The 27,788-nt window shown below is 50.0% G+C and overlaps 2 protein-coding genes across 3 annotated transcripts in view; one reads left to right on the top strand and one right to left on the bottom strand.

The window, feature by feature from the left end:
• LOC111865470 (protein takeout) overlaps positions 1-27,788 on the top strand; it is a 95,953-nt gene that overhangs the window by 30,394 nt on the left and 37,771 nt on the right. The window lies entirely within an intron of this gene.
• LOC111865471 (circadian clock-controlled protein) lies at positions 3,370-27,377 on the bottom strand. The gene is made up of 6 exons (XM_023853547.2): positions 27,268-27,377; positions 12,740-12,832; positions 11,608-11,755; positions 7,830-7,963; positions 6,334-6,486; positions 3,370-5,186 (listed from the first exon to the last, which is right to left on the bottom strand). The coding sequence occupies exons 1-6, from the start codon at positions 27,341-27,343 to the stop codon at positions 5,032-5,034; spliced, it is 759 nt and encodes a 252-aa protein (XP_023709315.1). The 5' UTR covers positions 27,344-27,377; the 3' UTR covers positions 3,370-5,031.

The raw sequence follows: 27,788 nt of genomic DNA, 5'->3' as shown, positions 1-27,788 counted from the left end.
CCTCAATCCGTCAATTCCTTATTTATGTTCATTATGACATAGCCGGACAGTGTTGCTCGTTTTCGCTGCTAGGGGGCAGCCCGCCCCGGTCTCACAAGTCCGTGGTAGCAACGTATCAACTGCCGCAACCTGTAGTTCTGTGTAAACAGTGCTCTAAGGCTTCAGGCAGACACAAAAAGTTCTCAAGAGAGAATCCTTCTCAGAATTACTGGGTTTCTGGACTTTTTCCGTCGTCCGGTATTCTAGAGACTAGAAAACACGACGTTTCGGAAACTGGATGTGTTTCCGTCCTCAGATGAGGGTGGGGAGAGACACCTACTCAGTTGGGCCCCTTAGAAAGAACTAACCTCAATCACTGCACTGGACTGAACCGAAGCGCTGTGTTCTCTAGGTTCTAGAACGCCGGACGATGGACAGAGTCCAAAACCCCCGTAATCCTGAGTGTTATAATCCTTCTGTTTTGTGTCAGTGAGGTGCACAGTTCGAATCTCGCCGGGGACACCAACTATCCTGATGTTACATGATTTTCTTCAGTCTCTCCAGATGAAAGCTGGCAAAATACCCTCATTCCGGCAACGACATTTCCTTCCAGTTACTTCCAAACACACCACGTGTTCACGTGTTATCGTAGGATCATTCGACAGTTATAAGATCTCATATACAAACAGCGTCGTTAAATAAATAAACCGCTCGGTGGAGTCCGTCTTGAGAAGGCAACATCGCTCGGCGCTTGGTTTAAACATTGCTCTCGTTCTTGGAGGAACCAGAAATATCTTCACTCAGTCGACAGGCGGTGAGCTCATGGTCAGGACTATGAACCTGATGTCTCATAAACATTTATATTGTGACATGTAGACCCTTTGCCAAGTAACAGCTGCCTAAACAGGCGACAGTACACAGCCGTTGCTAGGGAACAGCTCTGTGGACACGGAGTTTCTCCGGCAACGGACGAATACGCAATAGCGGAAGCGGTATTTTCTGTGCGGTCCGTGCCAAGGCTATATAACGAGGCCCAGCTGCCATTAAGAGAGTCTTGAGATGACAGAAGAGTAGGTTTGCGTGATGCAGCCGCCAGCCTGCGAGGACGTGAGCCCGGAAGCAGAGGAACGTCCACTGTCGGAAGCCGCTACCAAGCAGCGCAGTGAAGTGTGTGTGTGTGTGTGACAGTGATTTGTAAAGTGCACCAAGTCACGAGTTGTGTTAAAAGTGTCGAATAAATCCGATTACCAATGTAACCTCTTCTGTAGTCACTCAGTCACGTGATAATATTCTGGTATCTCATTATGCCACAGTACAGTCAGGTAGGACGGTACGAAAGTGGAAGTTCCCCCTACTACCGGACTCAGAAGACCACAGTATAAAGGGAATGTCTCCCTAGTGCCTAACTGTTATATTATTAAAACGTGTACGAGTGTGGAGGTAAAGCTCCAAGCATTTGTAACCTCAGAACAGATTAACGTGGGCGTGGTGGTAAGGGGGAAGGTTTTTGCCTCCACCGGAATCAAACCCCGGTCATGCGGCGCAGTCAGCGGCACGATAGGAGCCGGGGTTCCGATGCTTGTAGCTCGGGAACCACTTCGTCATCGCTAGTCGGTAGTCTGTTGTCTTGTTTGCATCCAAGGTCAGAGGTCAGTGCCCTCCAGACAGATCTGTTTGTGTATATCCATGGATTCATTGGCTGACACTTGGTACGGGCTTGTGTCAGTGTCGCGAGGGAACTGTTTTGTCTGCGCAAAGCAAGGCCCTGCATGGAGCAGGAGTATTATCTGCTTGTGGGACACACTGTGCCCGTCCAGTCAGTTCCCTATGTCAATCCGGTCATGCAGTCACGAATTGTTCACTGTTCCACTCGTATACGCGGTCGCCACGAAACGTCCTAAGAAATGCAATTCCCCCCACGATGATCCTCTTCGTCGGCGTGGAAGGGTCAAATGAACTTTCAAGAAATCTGATATTGGAAGGCGGCTCTGCGGATTCTTCTGCACAACTTCCATCTCGGTTAAATCGGCGACAACAGCGGACGCTTCACATGAGGACCGACGCGCATCTCAGCCGTAACTCACTAAATGTCCAAAATGTAAGGGGCACGCTCTAGCGCAGCTGGTTGACGCACTAGGCTACAAGCTGGAAGGTCGCAGGTTCGATTCCCGATGAGGGCATAGGAAACTTTCGATTCGCTTAAGTCTTCCAGCCGCACTATGGCCCTGGGGTCGACTGAGCCTCTAACAGAAATGAGTACCAGGAATCTTCCTGGGGGTAAAGGGCTGCCGACGCGTAAGGTTGACAACCTCACCGCCATCTGTGAGCCGACTGTCTAGGAAATGTGGAAGCCTCGACGTCTCACAACCCTATGGGCCTCCACGGCCTGTTACAGGGATAGCTTTACCTTTTACCTTACGAAAATTGCAGAGAAAAATGAAACACATACCGTCTGCTGAGAATAATTTTTCCTCGATTTTGGAAATAATTAAACAAAGGTGATGATATACACCAGACTTGTTACACCGTGTTTTGGTTTCAGTTTCCGGTAGTATTCAGGCAAACAGGGAGCGAGTCTGCTGAAAGAGTTCTGTATAGTGTGAAGACAAACGTGAGAAACTGCACATCCCTTGAGCAGGGGAAAGTAACACGCACAAGAACATTTTAAGTCTACGTCTGAAACCAGAATAATTACCGTCCATGCATCTCTTTATTACAGTGACGAAGCCATTCTTATGTTACAGTAAACCCTCGCTAATTCAGATCGAAATATGAAAATCGCTGTTGACAGTTGAGTACACCTTCAAAAGGCACGTGGCATTTAGGGAGGCAGATGAGCCACTTGTCTGTTCAGACACAACTTGACAGTTTCTTCAGACCTGCATAATTACGTTCAGAAACAAGTACAGCTTCTGAATGAATATAATTGCCTTTTTATAGTTTTCAAATAGAGGCTCTACACTGATATTTTTCATTATTTATTTTCATCAACACTACTTATATCATTAATTTCTTCATTTATTTGTGTTCTAAGTTTTTTGTCTTTTTGCTATAGTAATCCGAATTATCGCTAATCCGGCCGACCTCTCTTCCCCACTTAGTCCGGATTAGCGAGAGTTTACTCCATATCTGTTGCTTAGATGGTATCCTGGCAAATGCCTGCATAGTTTAGCCACTGTTGTGGATGGCCACGATTAACTCGAACGGATCTGTAGTCCCGTTTGTTTGTTGAATGAATCTCACATATTGTTTGCCGATGTTGGATATACACGTATGTATCGGGCAATAGCGCACGGGGTAAAGGCAGGAAAGTGGACTCCTTATATTGATTTGTTAATATTAAATTTTGTCGTTTAGGTGCTGTTGCAGATAAGGAGACAATATTTCAGTTTATAAATATTATTATATATTGTACACTCTACATGTGACACTAAGATATGGTTACTGGAGGAACATTCTGTACATATGAATCACAAATACTCGCTATACATAATGTCCAACCAAAACGTATTCAGCCTCAGTATTTGGTATGTTGTAAAAAAATAGCCTTTCTTCGAAATTCTAACGCAAAACCTACATTACAGTGTGATGTCTAGTCGGTGGATATTTTAAGTCACATTCGTGATATGCAGAATTACGTTTTGAGTGGACACTCTGTGTTTAATAATATGAGGAAAGATAAACTAAAGTTTTCTCTGTGTCGAGGTAAAAAGCAGTGCTGAATTCTCATATGAGGGGGTGTCTTTGTCTGTTCACACACACACACTCACGGCACACAAGCATTCTTGGGGTTCAGGCAGCCTCTTACAAGTTTTGGTGTATTTGTACCATGTTGATACACTTTGCTGTCTCTCTGCAAGCAAGTCTCCACCGTCCACAGCTTCATCAGTCCGCTCTGACTTAAACATGGCAATTGTTTCGGATATGGCCATCGTCTTTGAGTTATTTCACACGACGTTTCGGGAAATGTATCTGTTACAGTTACCAGGTGTCGGGGAGGAAAGTTCCTGCGCTATTCTCAGACCAAAAGCAGTTCTAGGCAGAATAATACGGCATCAGCGGGAGATAACAGAAAAGATGCCAGTAAGAAACGTGGAAAGCATCACAGGATGACGAAACTGAAACCTCCCTGCAGGCGGGGCTAAAATCCATTCTACGGTCAATAAAAACAATGACCCCTCCCCCTCCAGTCGGCAATAATGAAATGGGGATGGATACATGGGAAACCCTTATCTCTATTTCTGTTCAGTATTATTCCACTGGGACCAGTCTGGGTGTGCCGAGTGCACCTGTGTCTGGTTGCAGGGTTGTCCTGACTGAGGGAAGTGTACGAGGGAGAGTCGATAAACACGTCACAGGTGGATATAAAACGCAAAACACGCGATATTCGAACCTGGAGAAAGAAAAACATTTATTTCTCGCGATATCCTCCACCAACATTGATACACTTGTCCCATCGCTTTACCAGTGCGTCGAAACCCACAGCATAGAAGCCTTTTGACTGTTGCCTCAGCCACTTCCTCACCTGGCTGGGCATCATCGTCCTTGAGAGAATTTTTCGACCCAGTTGTGAACCGCTTTACGCGACAAACACTTCCCACCGTAAACAGGAAACATTTCTTTATGAATATCCTTTGCATTGATTCCTTTTTCCCACACGAGAACTCTGCTCTTTGGTAGTACAATCCTCAAGCACGGTCGCCACTTTGACTACTGAAACAAGCCGCTGAACATGCGAATGCGCATGTGCCACCTAGGCTCGCATTAAGCCGGACTGTGCTGCTACCTAGTGATACAGTTAGGAAACCTATTACCTCCATTACAGCTGTGTGACGTATTTACTGACTCTCCCTCATATGCTAGTGGGTTCGGAACCTAACATGCTGCAGCTCTCTTCTGTAAGACATCCCGTTACGCAACAAACCCATGTTATGTGCTGTCTTCTGCGCGGTTCGGTCGGGACACTTCTCAAACGTGGACGGGAACGTTCCTGAGGTGTGGGCCGCTTACAGAGGACGGTGTCCCAGGCGACAGCGGTTCGAGATGACGCATCTATGCGTCCCTCAGCCACACCTCAATGGGGATCTTGAGGAAGGCGGCGTTCAGGAACTCCCTGAAGTACCGGGCAATGGTCTGCGACGCTGCAGGCTTCATCTCCTTGATGATCTCCTCAGCATTTTGGTTCAGGAACTGGTTCATGGCCTCACCTGAACACACAGAGCGCGGGGTCAGTCCTAGAGGCGTTTTCTTTTTATACACGTCGGCCTACCTGACGGATTCCTGGTTCACTGCAGTTTGTGGCATCTGGGAGGTCCTGGGATCGTGGGGTTTATTAGCTCCCACAGGCAAATTGCGCAACATTTCAGGCAACCTCGCTCACTTTGTTCAGTTATTCCGGAAACCAGAAACTGACAATAAAAGCGTGCCGGACGTAAAACACGTCTTTCACTTCATTCTACAAATTTTGTTTGAAATATTTTTCTCTCCGATAAACGTTTACCGAGTTACACTCGAGATGCGCGCGCAGAAACACTCCCAGGTCTCCATGTGGAGTGTCCGGTATTGTCCTCTGCTTCAAACCAGGTTTGGAACGTAATTACGAATTTTAGTACACCATCAGTATCGAGTTTCGTGAAAATCCATTCAGTGGTCCTTGGATTGTTACATGCCGACAGAAGTACAGTCATGACAAAACAAGAAAACGCATTTCTGTTACAAACACGCGAAGAGGCGTTGCTCTGTTCCACCCAGCGATACGCAATTCACTCGCTCGCAGATCCAGAAGAATATACACGTACAAAGCAGGCTAAGAACTTCTTGAAAACAACGGTAACAAATTATCAGCGACATAAAAGAATAAATTGTTAATTGAAAGAATTGAACACCAATAAACCGGCATTAAGATTTTTGTGGCGGTGAAGATTCATATTGTGATGGTCTGTTGTTATTATTATTATTTTATGATTCATTTAACGACATACTCAGTAACTGAGACCATATAGCGTGGAATTGTAGGATCATTACTGAAGGAAAAATTTGAAGATATATGGAAGGAAGAGGTCGTGGCCTATTGCGAGATGTCTGGGAATTTCTGTGAAGTGACTGAAGAAAACCTCTAAAAGTCTATGAGAATAATCGTCGTCCAGGCCGAGGTTCGAAACGGACGCCTTCCGAATTGTAGTCGACAGCGTTACCGATCGGGGTAACACTGCCTCCATCTTCAGGGTATGAGACAAGAATTGAGTGGAGAAGTCAGCAGTGCCACGACTGAGGTACAGTCGGTGGCGATGAGGTCTCTGCAGAGGAGAAAGGCGCCTCAGGCGGCCTGGGCCGACGTCTCACACATTGGCTTACCCAGAATGTTTCCGTCGTTGATGTAGTCGCGGATCCTGAAGCGGGACTTCCCCAGGGTGAAGTCGACCAGGAGCTTCTCCGTCCTCATGTACCGCTTGCCGTCCTCCAGTGTCACCTCCTTGCCCACAATCTTGGTCACCGCGGAGATGTTGTCTGCAAGCAGACACACAGCGACATGCGGGTTCTCAGAAATGCATGTTAACTCCTGCCGTTCCCAGCGCATGACTTCTGGGGGGAGGGGTCGCGGTGTCACACACTTTGAGGGCCCCTGGCATTCTAATGCCCTATGCCGTGCGCCCAATTATACGCATATACAGTCACTCCATGGACTGACTATAGACGAGTTTGGGGCTCATGACACAGGGCATGATTTCACATACACACAGTCACGCCTTCCCTAGCCGTTGCTTGGTAACGGCTTTCGACGGCGGACTTCCCATTCCTCTGGGTTCCCGCACTGTCCCATGTCTCAGTCACCAGCTTGTAACAGCAACAGCCCACAGCGGCTGATCGCCAGCAGTTCTCTGACTCACTAACTCACCAACCAACCAACTTACTGTCTGCTTATAGCATCTCGGCATAGACCTCATAGAAAATACTGTTCCTCTGTTACAGCGCAATTTTTCTGTAGAAACATGATTGTTTGCGGAGCCGTTACTTAGCAACGGCCGTTGTATATTTTCATTTTTCGTGGTCGTTGCCTAACAACGGGTCTACATACACTTCGCATGATTATCTCGCAGTAAACAGCAATTGATTTCCTAAAGAGCCCGAAATGCTGCGTGTATAACCCCATGTATTCGTTTTATATCCGCGTGTCTTATTGCCTACACATGGTTTTCCTCAGTCTCCCAGGCAAATGCCGCTATGATACCTGAAATTGTATGTCGCGATCGCTTCCTTTCCAGTTATTTTCAATCCAGTGTGACGCATCATGTCAGCTGAGTTACCGGCAGCGTTTCCAACTATATTAAAGCAGTGGTTTACAATGTGTGAGGCGCCCTACCCCCAGGGAGGGCTGCGGGATATTTTTGGAAAGCTATGTTACTAAGTCTAATTGGTTATAAGTCTCGAAATGTCTAAGATCGACTGCTTGATCCGTGCATGTGCAAACTACTGATACAGATTAATTCATAAAAACTAATTTTTTCTTTAATTTACAAATAAAAAATAAAAAGAGCTGAAGAGTTCCGTCTTGAGGAATGTGACGCCGTGTAGTCTGTTGGAATTCGACCGAGCTCACGGCGTTATGTCCCGGAAGAGTCACCGCTGTGACAGTCTCAAATCCTGTTCCTTACGAGCGCCCAACGTTATGAAGTCTAAACAACTGCGTTACAGTCGGCCCACGCAGCAACAAAGGGCACTGTATCCTGGAACGTGATGCAAAGTAGTCCGGTAGAAGTCCGCCCATGTCTCGGAGGAACCAACTGCTACTGGCATCCCCGCCAATGTGCGACAGACTGCGCCATACTGAAGTGAGGCCGCGCGGTACTTACAGAAGACGGCCCAGAATTCTCCTTTGCTGCGGACCGGGAACAGCAGGACGTTCCCCGCCACCTCGTACTTCCCCGTCGCCTCGATGCGTGGGAGGGACAGCCCAATGTCTATGCGGTACTTAGGAACGTCAGACCTGCAGCAAACCGAGCGGGACTTTACTCTTGTCGGCACAGGAACCGAACGAAATCCACAAATCGTTGTAACTGAAGTCTTCTGGGATGTAACGCCATGTAGCTCGGTAGGAGTCCACCGACGTTTCAGAGGAACGTACTGCCTCCATCCAAGGCAAACAAGAAGCAGGCGGCAAGAATACTTTCCCTCTAAACGTCGATGGACTTCTACCGGGGCCACAAGTGTGTACACCCAATGATAAACAATATTCATAGTCATCTCTGCGAGAGCGTGACGCCGTGTAGGCTGGTACATGGTTGCCGACGTTACACAGGGACACATTGCCTTCGGAGTAAAATCTACCTCTATGAAAGGGGCCGCGCCATAGCTCAAGCGGTTAGTCGCTGGCTTCCCACCGCGGCGACCCGGGTTCGATCCCGGGTCTGGTTAAGTGGGATTTGTGGTGGACAAAGTGGCGCTGGGGCGGGTTTTCTCCGAGTACTTCGGTTTCCCCTGCCAGTCTTCATTCCACCAAATTCTCCATCATCATAATCACCCGGGGCAGGCTACAATAGGCCAATCAGTGGCCGCCGTGCCGAGTGGACCCAGCTGAACTCCACCCCCGCACTAAGCGAAATTTAATTATTTTTTTTACCTTTATGAAATGTGAAGACTGAGGCGTGTGTTCCTACGAAACGATGGTAATCCTTACCAGACTAGACGATGTCATAGTTCAGAAAACCTCAGACACAATGACAAGACTGAAACACGGAGAAATGCAAGACTAGTGTTTAGAAAGTAAACCTACATGCAAGTCCCATATTTCTCAGTAGCGAAGGGAAAGGAAGGTCACGAAACTTTAAACGTCTGGCGCGAGTTGGAGAAAATCTTGGAAGGGCGGAATTCAGGGGAACCGTTGACGTCACGCATGTAGCACATGCCCATTATTAAATCGTAGAAAAACATTTTTTCTTCTTCAAATTAGTAACCCTTTAGACCAACGTAGTCTAGAAGTAACGTTCCCACCTCATGACACGTAGTACGCGGGTTCAAATACCCGGCGGAGGTCGTCGAATTTTTAAGGGCGGAAAAATTCACGGAACAAGTCCTCCGGGAGGGACTTTAAGCCGTGGGTCCCGTGTCGTAGCTTTACGGCACGTAAAAGAACCTCATATCTCCAAAGGAGGTCACTGAGCCAAATTAACGGACGTTTCCCGCCCAACAGCAGTCTCTAATACCTCTGGTAGATGGGGGAAGCATTATAGATACCTCTCAGCTAGTAGAGCCGGTCTCGCTGGCTGGGCGGGACTGATGGTAAGCACCAGTACCGTTAGGATATAGAGACTGGTAGAAATCATAGAGGGAAGCACAATGGACCAATACAGGTCTAAGTGCATGGGGAAACCCACCCTCTCCAATAACTAACTAACCCTTTAGACCACGTCGGTTACTCTGTGCACCGCCTGCTTTACCTTTACAAAACCCCGCATTCTGCCAGTACACTGTCCTTATGTGTTCCGCACGGCATTAACCGGTTGGTTTTGTAGCGGAGACAATGTGTTTCCTGCGAGGTACGGACTGAATCTTTGTATATTGTTTAGCCCTAAATCATATAAAGTTTCTCGGCGTAATCTTCGATAGGAGGCTTACACGGAGACTGACAGAAATTATTGAAGCCAAGGCTTTCGGAACATTTGTCAGAATCTGCTCCCTATTAAAAATGAGTGTGTAAGTGCCAACATTAAACTAACCTTTCATAAGGCACGACTCAGATCAGCAATGACTTACGCATGTTCCGCCTGCGAATTATCAGCAGACACCTGCCTCATAAAATTGCAGCGCCTGCAAAACAAGGTTCTCCCGACCACTGGAAATGTTCCAAGGTGCACACCGGTCTGCGATTTGCACACGACTTTCAACCTTCCGTATGTATACGATTATGTAAGAAAATTGTGCAGGCAACAACTAGAAATCACACAAAATCACGAGAATGCACATGTTCGCGAAATAGGACAAGGCGAAGCCAGACACAGAAAATATAAGAGGCTTAAACTTGGCGGTGGTCAAGCTTACGACCGTTGTAGCATAAGATACGCAAGCTATGCACGATCTGCTTTGCAGAGCCTGTACTGAGAGAGGACTCGTATATAGTGCAAAAGGAAGCATTTCCAGTAACACGCTATATGTGCGAAATGTACACTCGATGAAACGCCAAGCCTATTCATAAGAGACAAACCCATCTTCTCGTCAGAGAGGATGTTACTTAAGGACTATTACAGCAACGGTTCGGTTGAAAATAAAATTGCTGGTCGTGGGTCTCAAGGGGCTTGTCGCCAAGACGAACTGTTTGGCGGTAAGCCGCCAGTGACTCTGACCTTTCAGAAGGTGCTAAGGCACTTCAGGATGTTTAATGCAGTTGCAAAGAACGCCTTAGTGTTCATCTTGCCTTTTTCAACAAGCACGAAGTCCTCACGGCCGGCTGAGCAGTTAACTCATCGGATTCGGATTTTGGCCGGGGCATCGCCCAGACCTCACAGACAATGAGTTAGTGCACGTATTTCTGACTACTTCCGTAAAAAGGTAGCGTAAAGTTGTCCCTGTGCTTAACTAATTAAGCACTACACCGTAAAGGCGTATGGGGGAGCGTATTTATAGATCCGCATTTTCCTGACCTCTGCAATAATTGGAGGTGAGTGATCAGCTTTACGCCCCGGCTACTTTACCTCCGGGGAAGAGCCCCCTGTACCCATTGGATAGGAGGTTGGGTGGACCTCAGAGCCGCTCTGGACGACGTGGAGAAGAGAAAACTCTTTCCCCTACCGGGATTCGAACTCCGACCCCTTGAGCGTCCAGCCCGTAGCCAGTCGCTATCCCGGTTCCTCCCTTCCTTCCACATCCAGTTTTTCTGAGCTACTGACATCGTGGGGGCGGCGCCACAGCTCAGGTGGTCAGTTCCCGGCTTCGAACCCAGGTCAGAACATGTGGGATTTGTGGTGGACAAAGTGCTCCTGGGGCATGTTTCCTGCGAGTATTTCGGTTTCCCCTTCCAATTCTCATTCCACCGACTGCTGCACACTCATCATCTATGATCCGGGGCTGGACCAGTAGGCAAGTCAAGTGGACTCAGTCTCACACCACCCCAAGAAACTAAAACGAAAACTGCTGACATCGTCGTTAAAGAAACTATTGAAACAAACGCCACGGTGAGCGGCGTCCTGGAGAGCAGCTGTCGTGTCAGAGGTTTTCGCGACTTTCCTCAGTGCACCCATGCACTTATTGGGGCCTGTAACAGGCCGTGGATGCCCATATAGTTGTGAGACGTCGAAGCTCCCAGTTCCTAGACAATCGGTTCACAGATGGCGGTGAGCTTGTCAGTTTTACGCGCCACCCTACCCCCCTTTACCCCCAGAAAGATTCCTGCTACTCATTTCTGTTAGAGGGTGAGTCGACTCCACGGCCATAATGCGGCAAGGAGGATTACGTTAATTGAAAAAACCCAATAACCTCATCAGGATTCGCATCCGCGACCTTCCGACTTGTAGCATAATGCTTGAGACAAACTACGCTACCGCGTGCCAGTCATGCATATATTAGGATAGTACCTTAAATTAGGCCACGGCCACTTCCACAGCAAGAGCCGACATGCAGATGAGTATGAATACGTACTTTATCCACGTGATGGTATAGTTGCTGCCTCCGCGGATGGTCATGTTGTTGAACGTCGCCCTCACGCGAACGGCCCCATTGCCGTTCTCCATCGCAAGTCGCGGGATGACCAGGGGCTCCATCGGGGGCACAGACAGCTCGGGTATACCTGCAGTGGTGAATGAGATCAGACTCAGGACAGCTGTCATTCAAAGTGACCGGCCTTTCTCGAGTGCAGTCAGAAGCACACGTCACAGGACACAGCTCCTCCCCACTGACGTGTAACAGCCGGAAAGTGAAAGTAATGTTGTCCCCCTGCTTAATTAGGTAAGCACCACGCCATCAAGACGTATGGGGGAGTGGAGGTATAATTCCAACGTTCTTGACCTCAGCACCAGATGGAGGTTAATGGTCAGCTTCACGCCCCTGCCGCTTTACCCCCCAGTACCCATTGGATACGAGGTTAGGTGGACCTCAGAGCCGGTCTGCGCGCTGTGGAGAAGAAGAGAATATTATTTCTTGCCGGGAATTGAACTCCGGCCGTCCAGCCTGCAGGCCGTCGCAGAGGCGCTGGCTTTCGTCAGTTATGGTAGAATGTGCCCTGAAGAAACTTCTGCCTCCGTCTTCAGGGCAGAATCCACCATGCATATCAGAACTGTTTACATGACTCCCATTTTGGTTTTACCCGCATTATTTTCAGTAAACTGTTTCACTTGCACCTGCACTCGCGTTTATGTTCAGCTGACTCGGGATGGGTGCCCATCACGGAGGAATGAACTGTTCGCCCGCTCGAGCACTGGGCTCGTGGGTTCGAGTCCCACTCGAGACATGGATGTGTGTGTTGTCCTGCCTTCCGACGGGCTGATATCCCGTCTGTGTATAGGATTACAAAACTGAAGAAGATGTCAGGGCCGAACAAAGAATGAACTCTTGACCAGTGTGATACAAAACTGTGAGTAATAGAATGAAAATTCTGCACGATTCTCGGTGTTCGGCCACGAATAGTGACGTCACAGTATCTGTATTCAGAATGCAGCAGAATTTGTTCTGATGGCCTGGAGTCCCCGCCCCCTAACAGGAGAACGCAATGCAGACGGCGTCAGTTCACGAAGCAAGTTTGTACAAAGGTTTTGCGACGTCAGTGGCTGCTTACCCGCCGCGATGTAGGGCCGCAAGTGTGTGAAGCCCCTCTTGATGCAGGCGTTGATGTTGGGGTCGGTCCGGTTGCACGGCAGGATGTATGAGGCTGAAACACACAGACACACCCTGTACCAGCTCAATCCGCGCAGTTGGAGAGGAGTGCACTAATCCCCCGCTAATCCGGAGTAGCTGGGGGAGGGGAAGGGGCCACGCGCATTAGGGAAGCAAACCGTAGGGCTGAGACACACAGACACTCCCTGTGCCAGCTCCATCCGCGCAGTTAGAGAGGAGTGCACTAATCCCCCGCTAATCCGGAGTAGCTGGGGGAGGGGAAGGGGCCACGCGCATTAGGGAAGCAAACCGTAGGGCTGAGACACACAGACACTCCCTGTGCCAGCTCCATCCGCGCAGTTAGAGAGGAGTGCACTAATCCCCCGCTAATCCGGAGTAGCTGGGGGAGGGGAAGGGGCCACGCGCATTAGGGAAGCAAACCGTAGGGCTGAGACACACAGACACTCCCTGTGCCAGCTCCATCCGCGCAGTTAGAGAGGAGTGCACTAATCCCCCGCTAATCCGGAGTAGCTGGGGGAGGGGAAGGGGCCACGCGCATTAGGGAAGCAAACCGTAGGGCTGAGACACACAGACACTCCCTGTGCCAGCTCCATCCGCGCAGTTAGAGAGGAGTGCACTAATCCCCCGCTAATCCGGAGTAGCTGGGGGAGGGGAAGGGGCCACGCGCATTAGGGAAGCAAACCGTAGGGCTGAGACACACAGACACTCCCTGTGCCAGCTCCATCCGCGCAGTTAGAGAGGAGTGCACTAATCCCCCGCTAATCCGGAGTAGCTGGGGGAGGGGAAGGGGCCACGCGCATTAGGGAAGCAAACCGTAGGGCTGAGACACACAGACACTCCCTGTGCCAGCTCCATCCGCGCAGTTAGAGAGGAGTGCACTAATCCCCCGCTAATCCGGAGTAGCTGGGGGAGGGGAAGGGGCCACGCGCATTAGGGAAGCAAACCGTAGGGCTGAGACACACAGACACTCCCTGTGCCAGCTCCATCCGCGCAGTTAGAGAGGAGTGCACTAATCCCCCGCTAATCCGGAGTAGCTGGGGGAGGGGAAGGGGCCACGCGCATTAGGGAAGCAAACCGTAGGGCTGAGACACACAGACACTCCCTGTGCCAGCTCCATCCGCGCAGTTAGAGAGGAGTGCACTAATCCCCCGCTAATCCGGAGTAGCTGGGGGAGGGGAAGGGGCCACGCGCATTAGGGAAGCAAACCGTAGGGCTGAGACACACAGACACTCCCTGTGCCAGCTCCATCCGCGCAGTTAGAGAGGAGTGCACTAATCCCCCGCTAATCCGGAGTAGCTGGGGGAGGGGAAGGGGCCACGCGCATTAGGGAAGCAAACCGTAGGGCTGAGACACACAGACACTCCCTGTGCCAGCTCCATCCGCGCAGTTAGAGAGGAGTGCACTAATCCCCCGCTAATCCGGAGTAGCTGGGGGAGGGGAAGGGGCCACGCGCATTAGGGAAGCAAACCGTAGGGCTGAGACACACAGACACTCCCTGTGCCAGCTCCATCCGCGCAGTTAGAGAGGAGTGCACTAATCCCCCGCTAATCCGGAGTAGCTGGGGGAGGGGAAGGGGCCACGCGCATTAGGGAAGCAAACCGTAGGGCTGAGACACACAGACACTCCCTGTGCCAGCTCCATCCGCGCAGTTAGAGAGGAGTGCACTAATCCCCCGCTAATCCGGAGTAGCTGGGGGAGGGGAAGGGGCCACGCGCATTAGGGAAGCAAACCGTAGGGCTGAGACACACAGACACTCCCTGTGCCAGCTCCATCCGCGCAGTTAGAGAGGAGTGCACTAATCCCCCGCTAATCCGGAGTAGCTGGGGGAGGGGAAGGGGCCACGCGCATTAGGGAAGCAAACCGTAGGGCTGAGACACACAGACACTCCCTGTGCCAGCTCCATCCGCGCAGTTAGAGAGGAGTGCACTAATCCCCCGCTAATCCGGAGTAGCTGGGGGAGGGGAAGGGGCCACGCGCATTAGGGAAGCAAACCGTAGGGCTGAGACACACAGACACTCCCTGTGCCAGCTCCATCCGCGCAGTTAGAGAGGAGTGCACTAATCCCCCGCTAATCCGGAGTAGCTGGGGGAGGGGAAGGGGCCACGCGCATTAGGGAAGCAAACCGTAGGGCTGAGACACACAGACACTCCCTGTGCCAGCTCCATCCGCGCAGTTAGAGAGGAGTGCACTAATCCCCCGCTAATCCGGAGTAGCTGGGGGAGGGGAAGGGGCCACGCGCATTAGGGAAGCAAACCGTAGGGCTGAGACACACAGACACTCCCTGTGCCAGCTCCATCCGCGCAGTTAGAGAGGAGTGCACTAATCCCCCGCTAATCCGGAGTAGCTGGGGGAGGGGAAGGGGCCACGCGCATTAGGGAAGCAAACCGTAGGGCTGAGACACACAGACACTCCCTGTGCCAGCTCCATCCGCGCAGTTAGAGAGGAGTGCACTAATCCCCCGCTAATCCGGAGTAGCTGGGGGAGGGGAAGGGGCCACGCGCATTAGGGAAGCAAACCGTAGGGCTGAGACACACAGACACTCCCTGTGCCAGCTCCATCCGCGCAGTTAGAGAGGAGTGCACTAATCCCCCGCTAATCCGGAGTAGCTGGGGGAGGGGAAGGGGCCACGCGCATTAGGGAAGCAAACCGTAGGGCTGAGACACACAGACACTCCCTGTGCCAGCTCCATCCGCGCAGTTAGAGAGGAGTGCACTAATCCCCCGCTAATCCGGAGTAGCTGGGGGAGGGGAAGGGGCCACGCGCATTAGGGAAGCAAACCGTAGGGCTGAGACACACAGACACTCCCTGTGCCAGCTCCATCCGCGCAGTTAGAGAGGAGTGCACTAATCCCCCGCTAATCCGGAGTAGCTGGGGGAGGGGAAGGGGCCACGCGCATTAGGGAAGCAAACCGTAGGGCTGAGACACACAGACACTCCCTGTGCCAGCTCCATCCGCGCAGTTAGAGAGGAGTGCACTAATCCCCCGCTAATCCGGAGTAGCTGGGGGAGGGGAAGGGGCCACGCGCATTAGGGAAGCAAACCGTAGGGCTGAGACACACAGACACTCCCTGTGCCAGCTCCATCCGCGCAGTTAGAGAGGAGTGCACTAATCCCCCGCTAATCCGGAGTAGCTGGGGGAGGGGAAGGGGCCACGCGCATTAGGGAAGCAAACCGTAGGGCTGAGACACACAGACACTCCCTGTGCCAGCTCCATCCGCGCAGTTAGAGAGGAGTGCACTAATCCCCCGCTAATCCGGAGTAGCTGGGGGAGGGGAAGGGGCCACGCGCATTAGGGAAGCAAACCGTAGGGCTGAGACACACAGACACTCCCTGTGCCAGCTCCATCCGCGCAGTTAGAGAGGAGTGCACTAAACCCCCGCTGATCCGGAGTAACTGGCGGAGGGGGAAGGGCCATCCGCATTAGGGAAGCAAACCGTAGGCCTGAGACACACAAAACTAGAACAAATAAACGGGAAATGTAATGATAAGTTGCGCCAATGGAAATAAGCAACAAAATATCACAGCAGAGCCTTTATTTAGAAACTACAAAAAGACAATACATGTATGCACCGACAGAAGGCTCAGAAGCTGTACTTGTTTCTGAATGTGATGATGCAGGTCTGAAGAGACAAGTGGCTGTCTAAATGCCACCTGTCTTTTAATGTATTGTCACGTGTGGGATGGTACGCGTGACGAAATGTCGGGTTCTAGTTCGTATCATTGGATTCATTAGCACTTTGGTTAAGTGTTCTCTTAATTACAGTCAATACACACTTCATAATTTGCTGCTACACACACACACACACACACTCACACTAGTCCTCTCCTGCTGATGGATCTCAGCACAGAAACTATAACATTGCCCTAAATCCCACTGCACTCTAGCACACATACAATGTATGTAATGTCTTCAAATGACACGCAAAATCTCCACACGACTGTCACTTAACACCGAAATCTGTTCTGTGTGGAATGTCGTTATATAGCCTTCGCACCGTCCACACAGAAACCCCAGTTCGATTGTTGTGGAGGAGTGTTTACCGCGAAGATGCATAGTAACGGTCGCGGCACCGACTCCGTAGAAAGGCAGTCACGTGACAGTTACAACGCTAGTCGCCTGGCGCTGACTGTTGTCTAGCAACGAACTATAAACATTCATCCTGTTGTTGAGTGCGCTTGCGCGACTGAAGGTTATTTACAAGTCGTTGCCTAGAAGCTCTGTCCACCCACGTTACATTATGTACCCAACTGTGAACAGCGCTGTTCATATTGCGATCCAGTGTAACTGTAACCGGAGTAGCGAGGATAATATTAAAAGTGATCATGAAGAAACTACGGTGTGGTCTGCATGCAACTGACTCAGAATACGGACCAGTGGCAGACCTTTGTGGACAAAGTATAGCCTGTAGTCAGCTCTGGACCGAAGATTAATAATAATAATAATTTTTCGTAACAAATAGTTGTCATTGATAAACGTAGAGAATGCCTGATACCTTGGCTCGAATGCCGCCACTGATGCGGACATGAAAAGGAAACCGGTCCTAAGCCAGTGGCGGATTCAGAGCCTCAGAAAGCTAGTTTGCGTGTTGCTGTCGCAACAGACAGCTCCTGCCTCCATTCCGTAGCGCTTAAAACATGAATGCCGCGTCATGTCGACAGCTCACTGAATCCGCCGCTGACATGACGCGGCAACGTAGCAGTGGTCTCGGCAGGCCGCCCTACAGGGGGTTCAGCATTTTGGGTTACGCTCGCGGGTGGTACTCGGCTTGCCCGATCGTAGTGAACTCGCGGTCTACTGCAGTCCCTGAGCACCGGGATCGTGGGTTCCACTCCCATTCGGGGAAAATGGATGTCTGCCTGCAGGTCTACACTACTCTGTTGCCGCGTGTACACTGCGGAGCCGGAGAAACTGCCATTTGCTAGGTAACGGCTGTGTAACACGCTACAATGGAGTAAATGCTTGAAGCGGTGACACACCAACCCACACTCTGACCGCTGGCTCCAGGGCTGGACTGACTTCAGCTGTCAAATCTCGGCTTGCTTCTGAGCCGTCAAAATTACGTCATGAGCGACGGTCAGTCGGCCAATCTGTCTTGGTGTGAGGCACCCATCTTGGGCCCAAGGCCATGTTTTTATTGCTGTCGGACAGTGGGGCACCCTCTTTGACTAGAGGAACGGGTCTGACGTTTGCAATTACTGCTGGCCCTCGCCAGAGTGCCACGGGAGCCGTGTGGATATGTACTGCCTCAGATTCGAGACTCTCCCAACCTGGAAGAAGTTCTGTGAAGATCTCTCTGTGTGAGAGAGAGAAGTGGGGGTGTTAGTGAGAGACACTACATTGGGGGGGGGGCTCGCAGGGCTACGGTTCATGTATTCGAACCTGCCTCACAAAATACAATTGACCCCTTATTCAGCCTCGGCGCGGACCACGTAGAAACACACCACTTCCTACAGTTCCTCCATTGTTTCTTCGTACGCACGGTGCTTATAGATGGCTCTAGTATTGTTGCGTGTTAACGAAGCTGTTGCATAGCAATGGCTGTTTCCGTGGTTCCCTTTTATAGTGGTAAGGCCTCGTGTTATAGCATATTTAGCTCTGTAGCCCTAAGTAACACTAACCACGTTAAGTCTTGTTGAGAAGCCAGCAGTCCTCAAATAATCAACAAATTCCCCGACAATTATGCAACCCGAATGTGCGTTACCGTTTTCGCAACAGCCCACCACTGGTCGCTATCCTGAGCCAGTTAAATTCAGTGCACACCCTCACCTACTGACTAACTGAATCCTTCTTGAGAAGCTGATAGTAGCTTGACTGGTCAAGTAGTCCCTCGCTTCATTACCGTGCTTACACCACAGGACCCGAACCTGAAACATGCGGATGTTGCCCATGCTCTCTCATTCCAGTAGTGTCCTCCATCTATGTCTAGGTCTCCGAAGTGGTCTCTTTCCCTCAGGTTTCCCAACCAAAATTCCGAATACATTTACCCATGTTGCGTGTCGGTTTGTGAAGTGGTGGAGCCACTTTCGGGACACCCAGTGTCCCACTCTCTCACCTCAACTTTTCCTCATTACGTAAGAGACAAGATGGTGCCACGTAATGCGTTACAGCACTCGCGGCGCGCGGGCGTCTTCTTTTGTTCGGTTCTCAATAATCCAGAATATGGCGGAGGAATCCGGCAGCGCTTCCGAGCTGGGCGAGTGAAAGTGCTTTTTGTGTAAATATGTTCCGCTTTTCTGGCGCGAAATGAATGCTTTCTCCGGCGCGCCACAGCAGTCGTCTGTTGTCTGGGATATGTCGCCGTTTAGTCCGGTAGAAGTTCGCGGACTTTTCCGACGAACGTCCTGCCTCAATCTTCAGGGTCGACATGCTAAGCATGCAGCAAGATTTGTTGATATCCCTCCGAAACTTCGGTGAACTCGTACACACACCCCAGAAGGTAGCAGTGTTTATGGCCCCCGCTGTAAGAACCTGAAACGTACCACTGAACGATTTTTTCTTTGTTTGTTTGTTTGTGTGCTGCTCCCATGTACTCTCCAGTTCTGTCATTCTCACGTTTATTCCTTTCCTTATTTAGGTGTTCCTTTTCTCAGAGCCAGCGTCGCAACAGGAGGGGACAATGACCTACAATATTGCGAAATTTGTAAAATATTGATAATCTAGAGAAAGATCCAAAATACGATTTTAAAATGAAAAACTGAAGAAGCTGTCCTTTGTAAACAGACATGCGCACAGAGTCAAGAAGTGAAGTTGAGGGGAGACCATGATATGAAATGTGGAAACCGCTGACGCAAGGGCGCCTGTGCGAACAGCGATAACCAGTGAACCAGTGGAGCCGGACATGGCTGCACGTCACGTTCGGGTGTGCTCTATGTAGCATGAAAGTAGGCTTTATGTGTTCTGTTCTGAACTAGATATTAATAACTCGTTAAACCACACCGGTAACTATTTGAACGACCTTCCTTACCATTCGGAAACGCTGAATTCTGCTCACACAGTGTGTTTATGCGTTTCATGTGATTCTAACAATAAACAGTTACTGTTTACCCAAACGGCGTTGTCATGGGGAGACATCGTTTCCTGTGAGGTACGGACTAAATATTTATATATTATTGAAATGTCCCTACTAAAATTCACCCGGTGGGTCGCCCCAGTCATAAAGGATATAAATACGGGGACCTGGTCCTCCAGGTTTGGGGAGTCTCGAACCCGAGGCAGTAAAATATGGTCATAAGTATCGCGGGACACGGACCCGAGAATGACTGTGCTGGCGAGGGCCACCAGCAGTAGTAAACGACAGACGCGTCCTGTCGTTAGAGAGAGCGCCCCACATTAAGAAACCAGCAACTGACATTAATAAAAATGTGGTATTGGGCCCACAGGTTGGGGGGCTTGATGCCAAGACAGACTGGCCGACTGACCGTCGGTCCTAACGTAACTTTGACTAAAATTAATCAAAATTAAGTTCCCTTTCTGCCAAAGCCACAAAAATACATTTTTCCAAATTATGTGTCAACATTAATTCGGGCGGCCACTGCTTCTAACCTTGACAACACGTTCACCTTCACACTTCCTTTATCAGAGGGACGAGCGGGCGGAGCCTGGGAACCTTCCAACAGAATGATGTTCTCTCCCCCACACAATAAAATCTCTCTCTCTGTCTGCAGTATTTCTCTCTCTGTCCTCTCTCTCTCTCCCACTCAAACCGTTCACGTTTGAAAGATTTAATGCGCGTCGTGTGTGTCCATCCGTCGCTCTGTGTTTCGAACAGGGGACTCCAGGAACCGGTCTTGACATGCGTATCCGAGGGACAAGCGCAGAGGAACCTCGTTATAAGTAGACGGAACTGTTTCAAGGCTGTGTCTGTCTGCGCCCCGGCAGGGTAGGCAGCTTCTACACGGTATCACATCCCAGGATCGCTATTAAAGCCTCAAGTCTCGCTGAAATATTTTGAAAAATATTTTGATTTCAGTTAATGTTAGATGTCATTTCATGTGCTCTTGACGCGGAATCGATTAAATGAGCGCATAATGGTGATGTGGTGCGTGTCTGTCAGCATGTTTCATCTTCGACAGTGCTCGAATTTCGATGTGATTCTGTATTCGGCGTGTTCACCTACGACAAAACGCCTTACGACGCGTTTTGTTTTGGTTGATGCCGTTTCGGAGGAAACTGCTTCCTCCATTTCAGGGTAGAAATACATCGGGAATGTATCAGCGATGATTACTTATTCATATATAATAGAAGCGTTATGTGCTGCTAACAGCAGGGAAGCATTCGTAAGTCAGTAATTAACTAACTAAGGACCCGCCCAGTGCCTTCGCTCCGTCCCATTCAGAAGGCCGGCCACGCAACACACGATTTCCTGCCAAATTTCTCATGCGGAGAAATGTGCAACTGCACCTCGGATTTGACCCCATGCACTTTGGAGGAGCTTACATCTTGAAGCTGCGAAGCTGTCCCTGGGGCTCCAGCCAGACATAACGGCATCATATTGGGATCAAGCCCTTTAGAGCACGGAGGGTATTTGAGGAGTGGTGAGGGGGTCCGCATGCATTCAGCGCAGTGCGTGTGGCCAGACTGCAAGACGGTAGGAGTGCACGAAATGTGAGAAGATGGGGTTGGGAGCAGGGATGGCTCAGTATAGCGACCGGCCACGGACTGGATGTCTGAGGAATTGGGTTCGATTCCTGATAGGGCCAACAGTTTCTTTGCATTGTCCAGACCGGCCCTGGGACCCACCCATCCTCCTATACAATGGATTCCAAGGGTTCTTCCCCCCCGGGTTAACCTACTGTCGAGGTTGAGAAAGCATGGAACTCTTAACGTCACTCCCCCATACGCCTTCATGGCATGGTGACAACTTTGTTGTATGTGGTAAGTACGGCAATAAATAGCGGGACAGCAGTTGTAGGAGGAAGGGTAACTGAGGCCCCAACACACCATGCAGTGGACTCGAGCACATCCACCGCGCGTTCTGCTGAGGACGGCCAGTACGTGCCAGCAGTGGCACCCCGGTATCAGCCTTGCTGGGTGTTGTCGTAATTCCTGCGCGCCTCCTCAGGCTGTGTCACATAGCGCGCAGGCGCGAGATAGGATGTTTGCATTTCGGAGCACATCTCAGTGACTGCGATGCTCAGATAAGTGTCCGGCTGTTTCGGAGCAGTGGCGTGCTGCTACAGGGCACGTTTCGTCCGTTTATGATAATATAAAATTGTCTACTGCCATCAGTTTTCAAACGCTATATAATGGTGCCCCCCCCTCGGCTTAGCAAAGTTCTCAACGCTCCGCTGTCTTTAAATTCTGTGTGCCTGTGCATATATGAAGAGCAGCTATCTCGCTGAGGCCAAGAATATGTGGATGTAAACCTCCATTGCCTCATACGTCTTCATGGCTCGGTGCTTACTTGGACACTGGGACAGCTGTATCTTTACAAACAGTTATTGAATTGTTGGACAGTAACCATCATCTGATTTTATTTAAAGTAAATAACAGGACGGTGGATAGTGTGTAAAATGCAATTATTGTATTATGAGGGAGAGTCAGTAAGAAGGTCACAAATGGATATTCAAGCCGGGAAGAAATATTTATATCTCGAGATATCCTCCACTAACATTGATACTCTTGTCCCATCGCTTTACCAGTGCGCGGAAACCCCGCAGCATAGAAGCCTTTTGACTGTTGTCTCGGCCACTTCCTCACCTGCTCGGGCGTTATCTGCGACTTCCGAACGTCCTTTACAGAATTTCTCGACAAATTTGTGAACCGCTTTACGCGACAAACACTTCCCACCGTAAGCAGCAATCATTTATGAGTAACCTTTGCAGTGAGTCCTTCTGCCCACCAAAAACCGCATAGTAGAACGTCGCTCTTCGGTAGTACACTCAAGGACGGTCGGCATTTTGACTACGGAAACCAGCCCCTGAATATGTGCATGCGCGTGTGCTGTCATGAAGCTGGACTGTGCTGCCACCTAGTGATACGCTTAGGTAACCTATTACGCCCGTTACAGCTGTTTTACTTCCATTACTGACTCTCCCTCGTTATATGACATCGTTATTTGCGTTCACGTGACCAATCTCTCTTTTTTTTAACATCAACATTTTATAGGTTTCTATGAGTTACAGTATTTAGGAAGATTCTACAAAAAGTCGATCTCTGACACGGCTGCGAATTACAATGAACTCAGTGTTATAGTGTAACTTTTCTACAATATCCTTCCTTTCGAAGGGGACGCGCCCCACATCTTGAATAACACTGCGAATTGTAGTAAATTGGAACAAGGCGGTAGCGTAGTTGGTTGAAGCACTGTGCTACAAGCTGGAAGGTCGCGGGTTCGATTCTCCATGATATCACTGGATTATCCAGTTGACCTAATCCTTCCAGCCGCACTATGGCTCTGGGGTCGACTCAGCCTCTACCAGATATGAGTACCAGGAATCTCCCTGGGGGTAAAGGCCGGCCGGCGCCTAAGGCTGACCTCACCTTCATCTGTGAGCCGATCGTCGGGATAAAACGTGGGAGCCTCGACGTCTCACAACGCTATGGGCCTCCACTGCCTGTTGCAGGGACAGCTTGCTGTAGTAGATAGGACGGCAAGGTTACGCATATCCGTGACAGTGGACTGTGTCCAACATGTCTTTGTGCTTGAGTAACTGTGTGACGCCATGAAGCGTATCCGACAGTGGACACTGTCCAACATGTCCTTGTGCTTGAGTAACTGTATGACATCATGAAGCGTATCCGACAGAGGACAGTGTCCAACATGTCCTTGTGCTTGAGTAACTGTGTGACGCCATGAAGCGTATGCGACAGTGGACAGTGTCCAACATGTCCTTGTGCTTGAGTAACTGTATGACGCCATGAAGCGTATGCGACAGTGGAGGTGTAGCGGCACCGTTATTACCCTATGCACTAGATGCAGGTGGGTGGCCAGCTACACGACCCGGCCACTTTACCCCCCGGTGGCCACTACACAAAGCTAGTGTGGAGGGCGCTGTGAAGAGAAGTGTCTACTTTCCAAATGTACTCCCGGCGCACCAGCTCAGCGACTTTCGGTCTCTTCCCACGAACTGCGAGGCCATACGTCTCACCTTGTCTTTATCCCTTGTGATATGTACAGTTTAGTCTGGTATATATTTACCGGCGTTTGAAGCGACCTGCTGCCTCCATCTTCAGGCACAGTGAGGGCAGTCCTTGTCCTCCATTCCTTATGTCACCGAACGCTCCTTCTCTCGTGTCTTCTACGCTGAAGATGGGGGCAGCAGGACTGAGACCTTGAGAGGCAGCGGCGCTGTGAGAGCCTCACGTCGCATCTTCAGAGTGAAAGTTGTGAACTGTGTGGTACTGCTGCTGTCTCTGCTGAGGCTGGGTCCCGCCAAGTCACCAGCAATTTCATGTTTGCTGCAGGTAGAGGAGGTCCATCGGGCTGCGAGACTCATTGCTGTTAGACGCTGAGTCGACTCCAAGGCCATAGGGCTGGAAGGATTAGGCCAATTGAAAAATCCATTGACCCACGACCTTCCGTTTTGTCGCAGATTGCCCCATAAATGGGGGCTGCTCGGAAAAATACGGGTTCTGAAGTTCAACTGAAGGCAGTGTTTCTGCGGGGGTTGACAGTTCTCAGAACGACAGGCGTGTTGCCCCCCTCCAAGTTTTGAAACTGCTTTGCGAGGATCGCCATATGTCGGCTGTCGTCCCGTAAAGCACGTAATTGCTTACTCTCAGCGAGTTTCCTTGGGATGACCGCTTGACACGTATCGCAGTCTGCCCGGTTCCATGGCTTGTTTCTCCGAAGTGCGTGAATTAGGCGCGCAGTACGGAAACATGTATGTCCATTGCGCTTTACATCTGCGAAACAGCCTAAATGATTTCGGCAGAACCCCCCCCCCAAAAAAAAAGAAAAAACGTTTCGGCGACAACATAATTGCACAAAAAGCCCGTGGCGTTGTGTGCGCGCAGTAGAAAGCGGCTGGCTGCCTTGCGCAACCGCAGACAAGCACGCGGGGGTCGACCTCAAACCTGTTGATATTAGAGGTCCTGTTGATGTAATAGTCTTGAGTTATGCAGAGCCATTTGCTCCTATTCTACGTCACTTCCGGGACGGCATAATGATGATAGCAGCAGTCAAGAACACGCGATGCGAGTATACCTTAACCCTGCACGCACCACCTGCGTTTAACCACACAGTGCATGCATATGTATCGAGCGAACTGGCTCAGCGATAGCGCTTCTCACTTGTGTACGAGAGGAATCCTGATGTCTCTTCTGGTCTTCCGGGATAAGAGACCACATCCTTACCCCTTCATCGCTCACCAGTTGTACCTCCATTCCACCCTGTGTAGCCCCAGATACTGACAGAGCCATTAAATGAACCAAGAAAGTAAATGCGTTCTCCTCCGCAGCATTAAGCAACTGAATTTGTTCTGTACCTCACAGGAAACATTACGTCTCCGCTACAGAGCCCAACCGGTTAATGCTGTGTAGGGAAACAGTCGCTGTTTACTGTGAGAGCCATACGGAACACACAGATACACTCTGTGGGCAGAATGCAGAGTTTTAGTATGTTCAGTCCGTACCTCACAGGAAACATTACGTCTCCGCTACAGAGCCCAACCGGTTACTGCTGTTTAGGGAGTTTTAGTATATTAGAGCAAGGTGGTACATATAGTAACCACTGGGTTTATAGTGGTAACCTGATTGACGTTGGAATATAGCCGCTGCCCGGTTCGCGTGCGCTGGGAATCGTTTCTGTAAATATTGCTTTCTTGAGATTCGAGCTTCGGCGCTTTGGTTTGTCGACAACCACGTGAGAGATGACAACTGCATTCGGACTTCCCCCCCCCCCCGTAAATCCTAATGAGAAGACACCCCAGCGGATATCTAGGCGCAGGTGGGGGTGATATTAAAACGAAATAGTGTGTGAGGGTCTGGATTGAATTTACCTCTGTCGGTGTTGATTGTCGTTTGAGGTTAGTTTTGCCAAAGTTTAGTCCGGTTCAGTGCTGGGTGCGAGATATCACGTGCGGGACAAGGATGGACTGACGGACGGACCTACTGAACGTTATCCGGCTTCTTAAAGCAAATACAAACGGATCAGAAGTTACGGAGGGCTCTATCTCGTGGGATATAACGCCGTGGAGTCCGGCGAAGGTGATCTCACGTTTCGGAGGTACATGCCACCCCCATCTTCAAGGTCGAAGAGTAAGCCAAGCAGGAAGCAAGCAGAGCCCTCTGTTTTCCGCTGCTTCAGTTCGGCAAATCCCTTTGGATGCAGAGAGCAGCAATTTTAGCAGAGGAAATGTAAACTCGTAATTAATTAAACACAAAGCCATGAAGACGTATGGGGAAATGGACGTACAGCTCCACCATTTTTTAACTCTGCATTAGATGGAGGCGAGTGGTCAGTTTCAAGTCCTGGCCAATTTACCTTCTGGGAGAAAGCCTCCGGTGTCCATTGGATAGAGGCTGGGTGGACCCCAGAGCCGGTCTGGATACTGTGAAATAGAGAAAAATATCTTGCCCCTGCCGAGAATCGAAGCCCGGCCGTCCAATCCGTAGCCCGTCGCCATGCTACGAAGCACGTCTACCCGTTCCTTGCCCGTGTGGATCTCAGTGTGTGCAGCAGGTATAACACTCGTAGTGAGACACCGAGGTTTGCGCATGCTAATGGAAGAAAAGTTGGGACCGCGCTGCCGTACATATTGGTAGAAGTACGGAGTAAATTTCGCTATATCTTTGTGTTCTCTGTTAGGTCTGTGCGATGGGAAACAGGACACTGAACCGTTATCACAATTAAATTCCCTTGCCGTGAATGCCACTAAGGTTTATTTTTCCAAATTATACAATCGACATTAATTCAGAAAACCCAAATCCTGCGCCCCTCTCTCAAAGCCACTACTTCTAACCATCACAACGTCTGCACTTTCGCACCGGCCCTTATTAGAGGGGCAAGCGGGGGGGCCTTCTGACAAAGTGATGCTCTTTCTATCCCTCACAGGAAATCCTCTCTCGCTTCTACAATGATTTCCCGATTTTATCTACCCTTCTACTATGCGTTCTCCCATTTTTCACGAGTTTGCGTTCTTACGGAACTCGAAATAAAATTGCTTCATCCGTCTGTCCGTCCGAAACGTACTCGAGAGCCGCCGAAATCTGTTAATGGGGAGTTTAATCAGAATTTGCAAATTCCAAAGCTGATTAAAATCGGACAACAATAACGGACATTTAACATGAATACCTACACGTGTTTCTGCGCTCGTCCCGTGTTCAGTTCGCGAGTAACTCGTTAAATGTCTGTCAGCGCAAAACAAAATGTTTCGATACATTAACTTGTGAGAGACAAGCGAGACAGTTCGTGTGCAAATGGCGCTTGTCGGCGCGGTTCGGAAGAAAGCAACACCAGTTTCTAAGCCTTTTTTTTTTTCGTTCGGTAAGTTTATGTATACTGAATGAAGGAGTGTCAGTTCTTACGTGTTTCTAGGGCGACAGCCCTCACCGCGACGTCCACCAGAGCGGTCGCGAGCACCAGCAAGCACCAAATCCGCATTGTCACTCAGAACCAGAACTGAACCAGATGTATCTTGCAGTGGTGAAAGCATGGTAACGGTAGGCCTTTTATCTGTTTGGTTCTTAAGGATAGGGTTTTGTGTGGGAGGGGGTGGGGGGGCTATGTCATTGCGGAGAGGGGAGCGTGTTGGAGGGGGGGGGCAGTAGTTATTCACAGAAGGAAATGCGGATTGTTCTGTGCGATGGAGCTATCTATTTCGCACCGCTGTTTGCATGACAAATGATGTTGAGGCTGGTTGTTATGTTGACCTTCACTTGTCGTGCATCGGTGTAGGGGTGGAGTCACTGAACCGGCTAATATACATTCTTATCGCTGAACAGAATGTCTACATCTACACAGAAACAACATAACATCGTGTAAATGTTTTAGCTACGGTCTGGATATTCGGGCTTCGATTCCGTGTAAGGCAAGGAATTATTTTGGC

This window comes from Cryptotermes secundus, unplaced genomic scaffold, assembly GCF_002891405.2.
Source record: "Cryptotermes secundus unplaced genomic scaffold, Csec_1.0 scaffold454, whole genome shotgun sequence".
Lineage (NCBI taxonomy): Eukaryota > Metazoa > Arthropoda > Insecta > Blattodea > Kalotermitidae > Cryptotermes > Cryptotermes secundus.
Note: the sequence above shows the minus strand (reverse complement) of the source record. Positions and strands in the feature narration are given on the sequence as shown.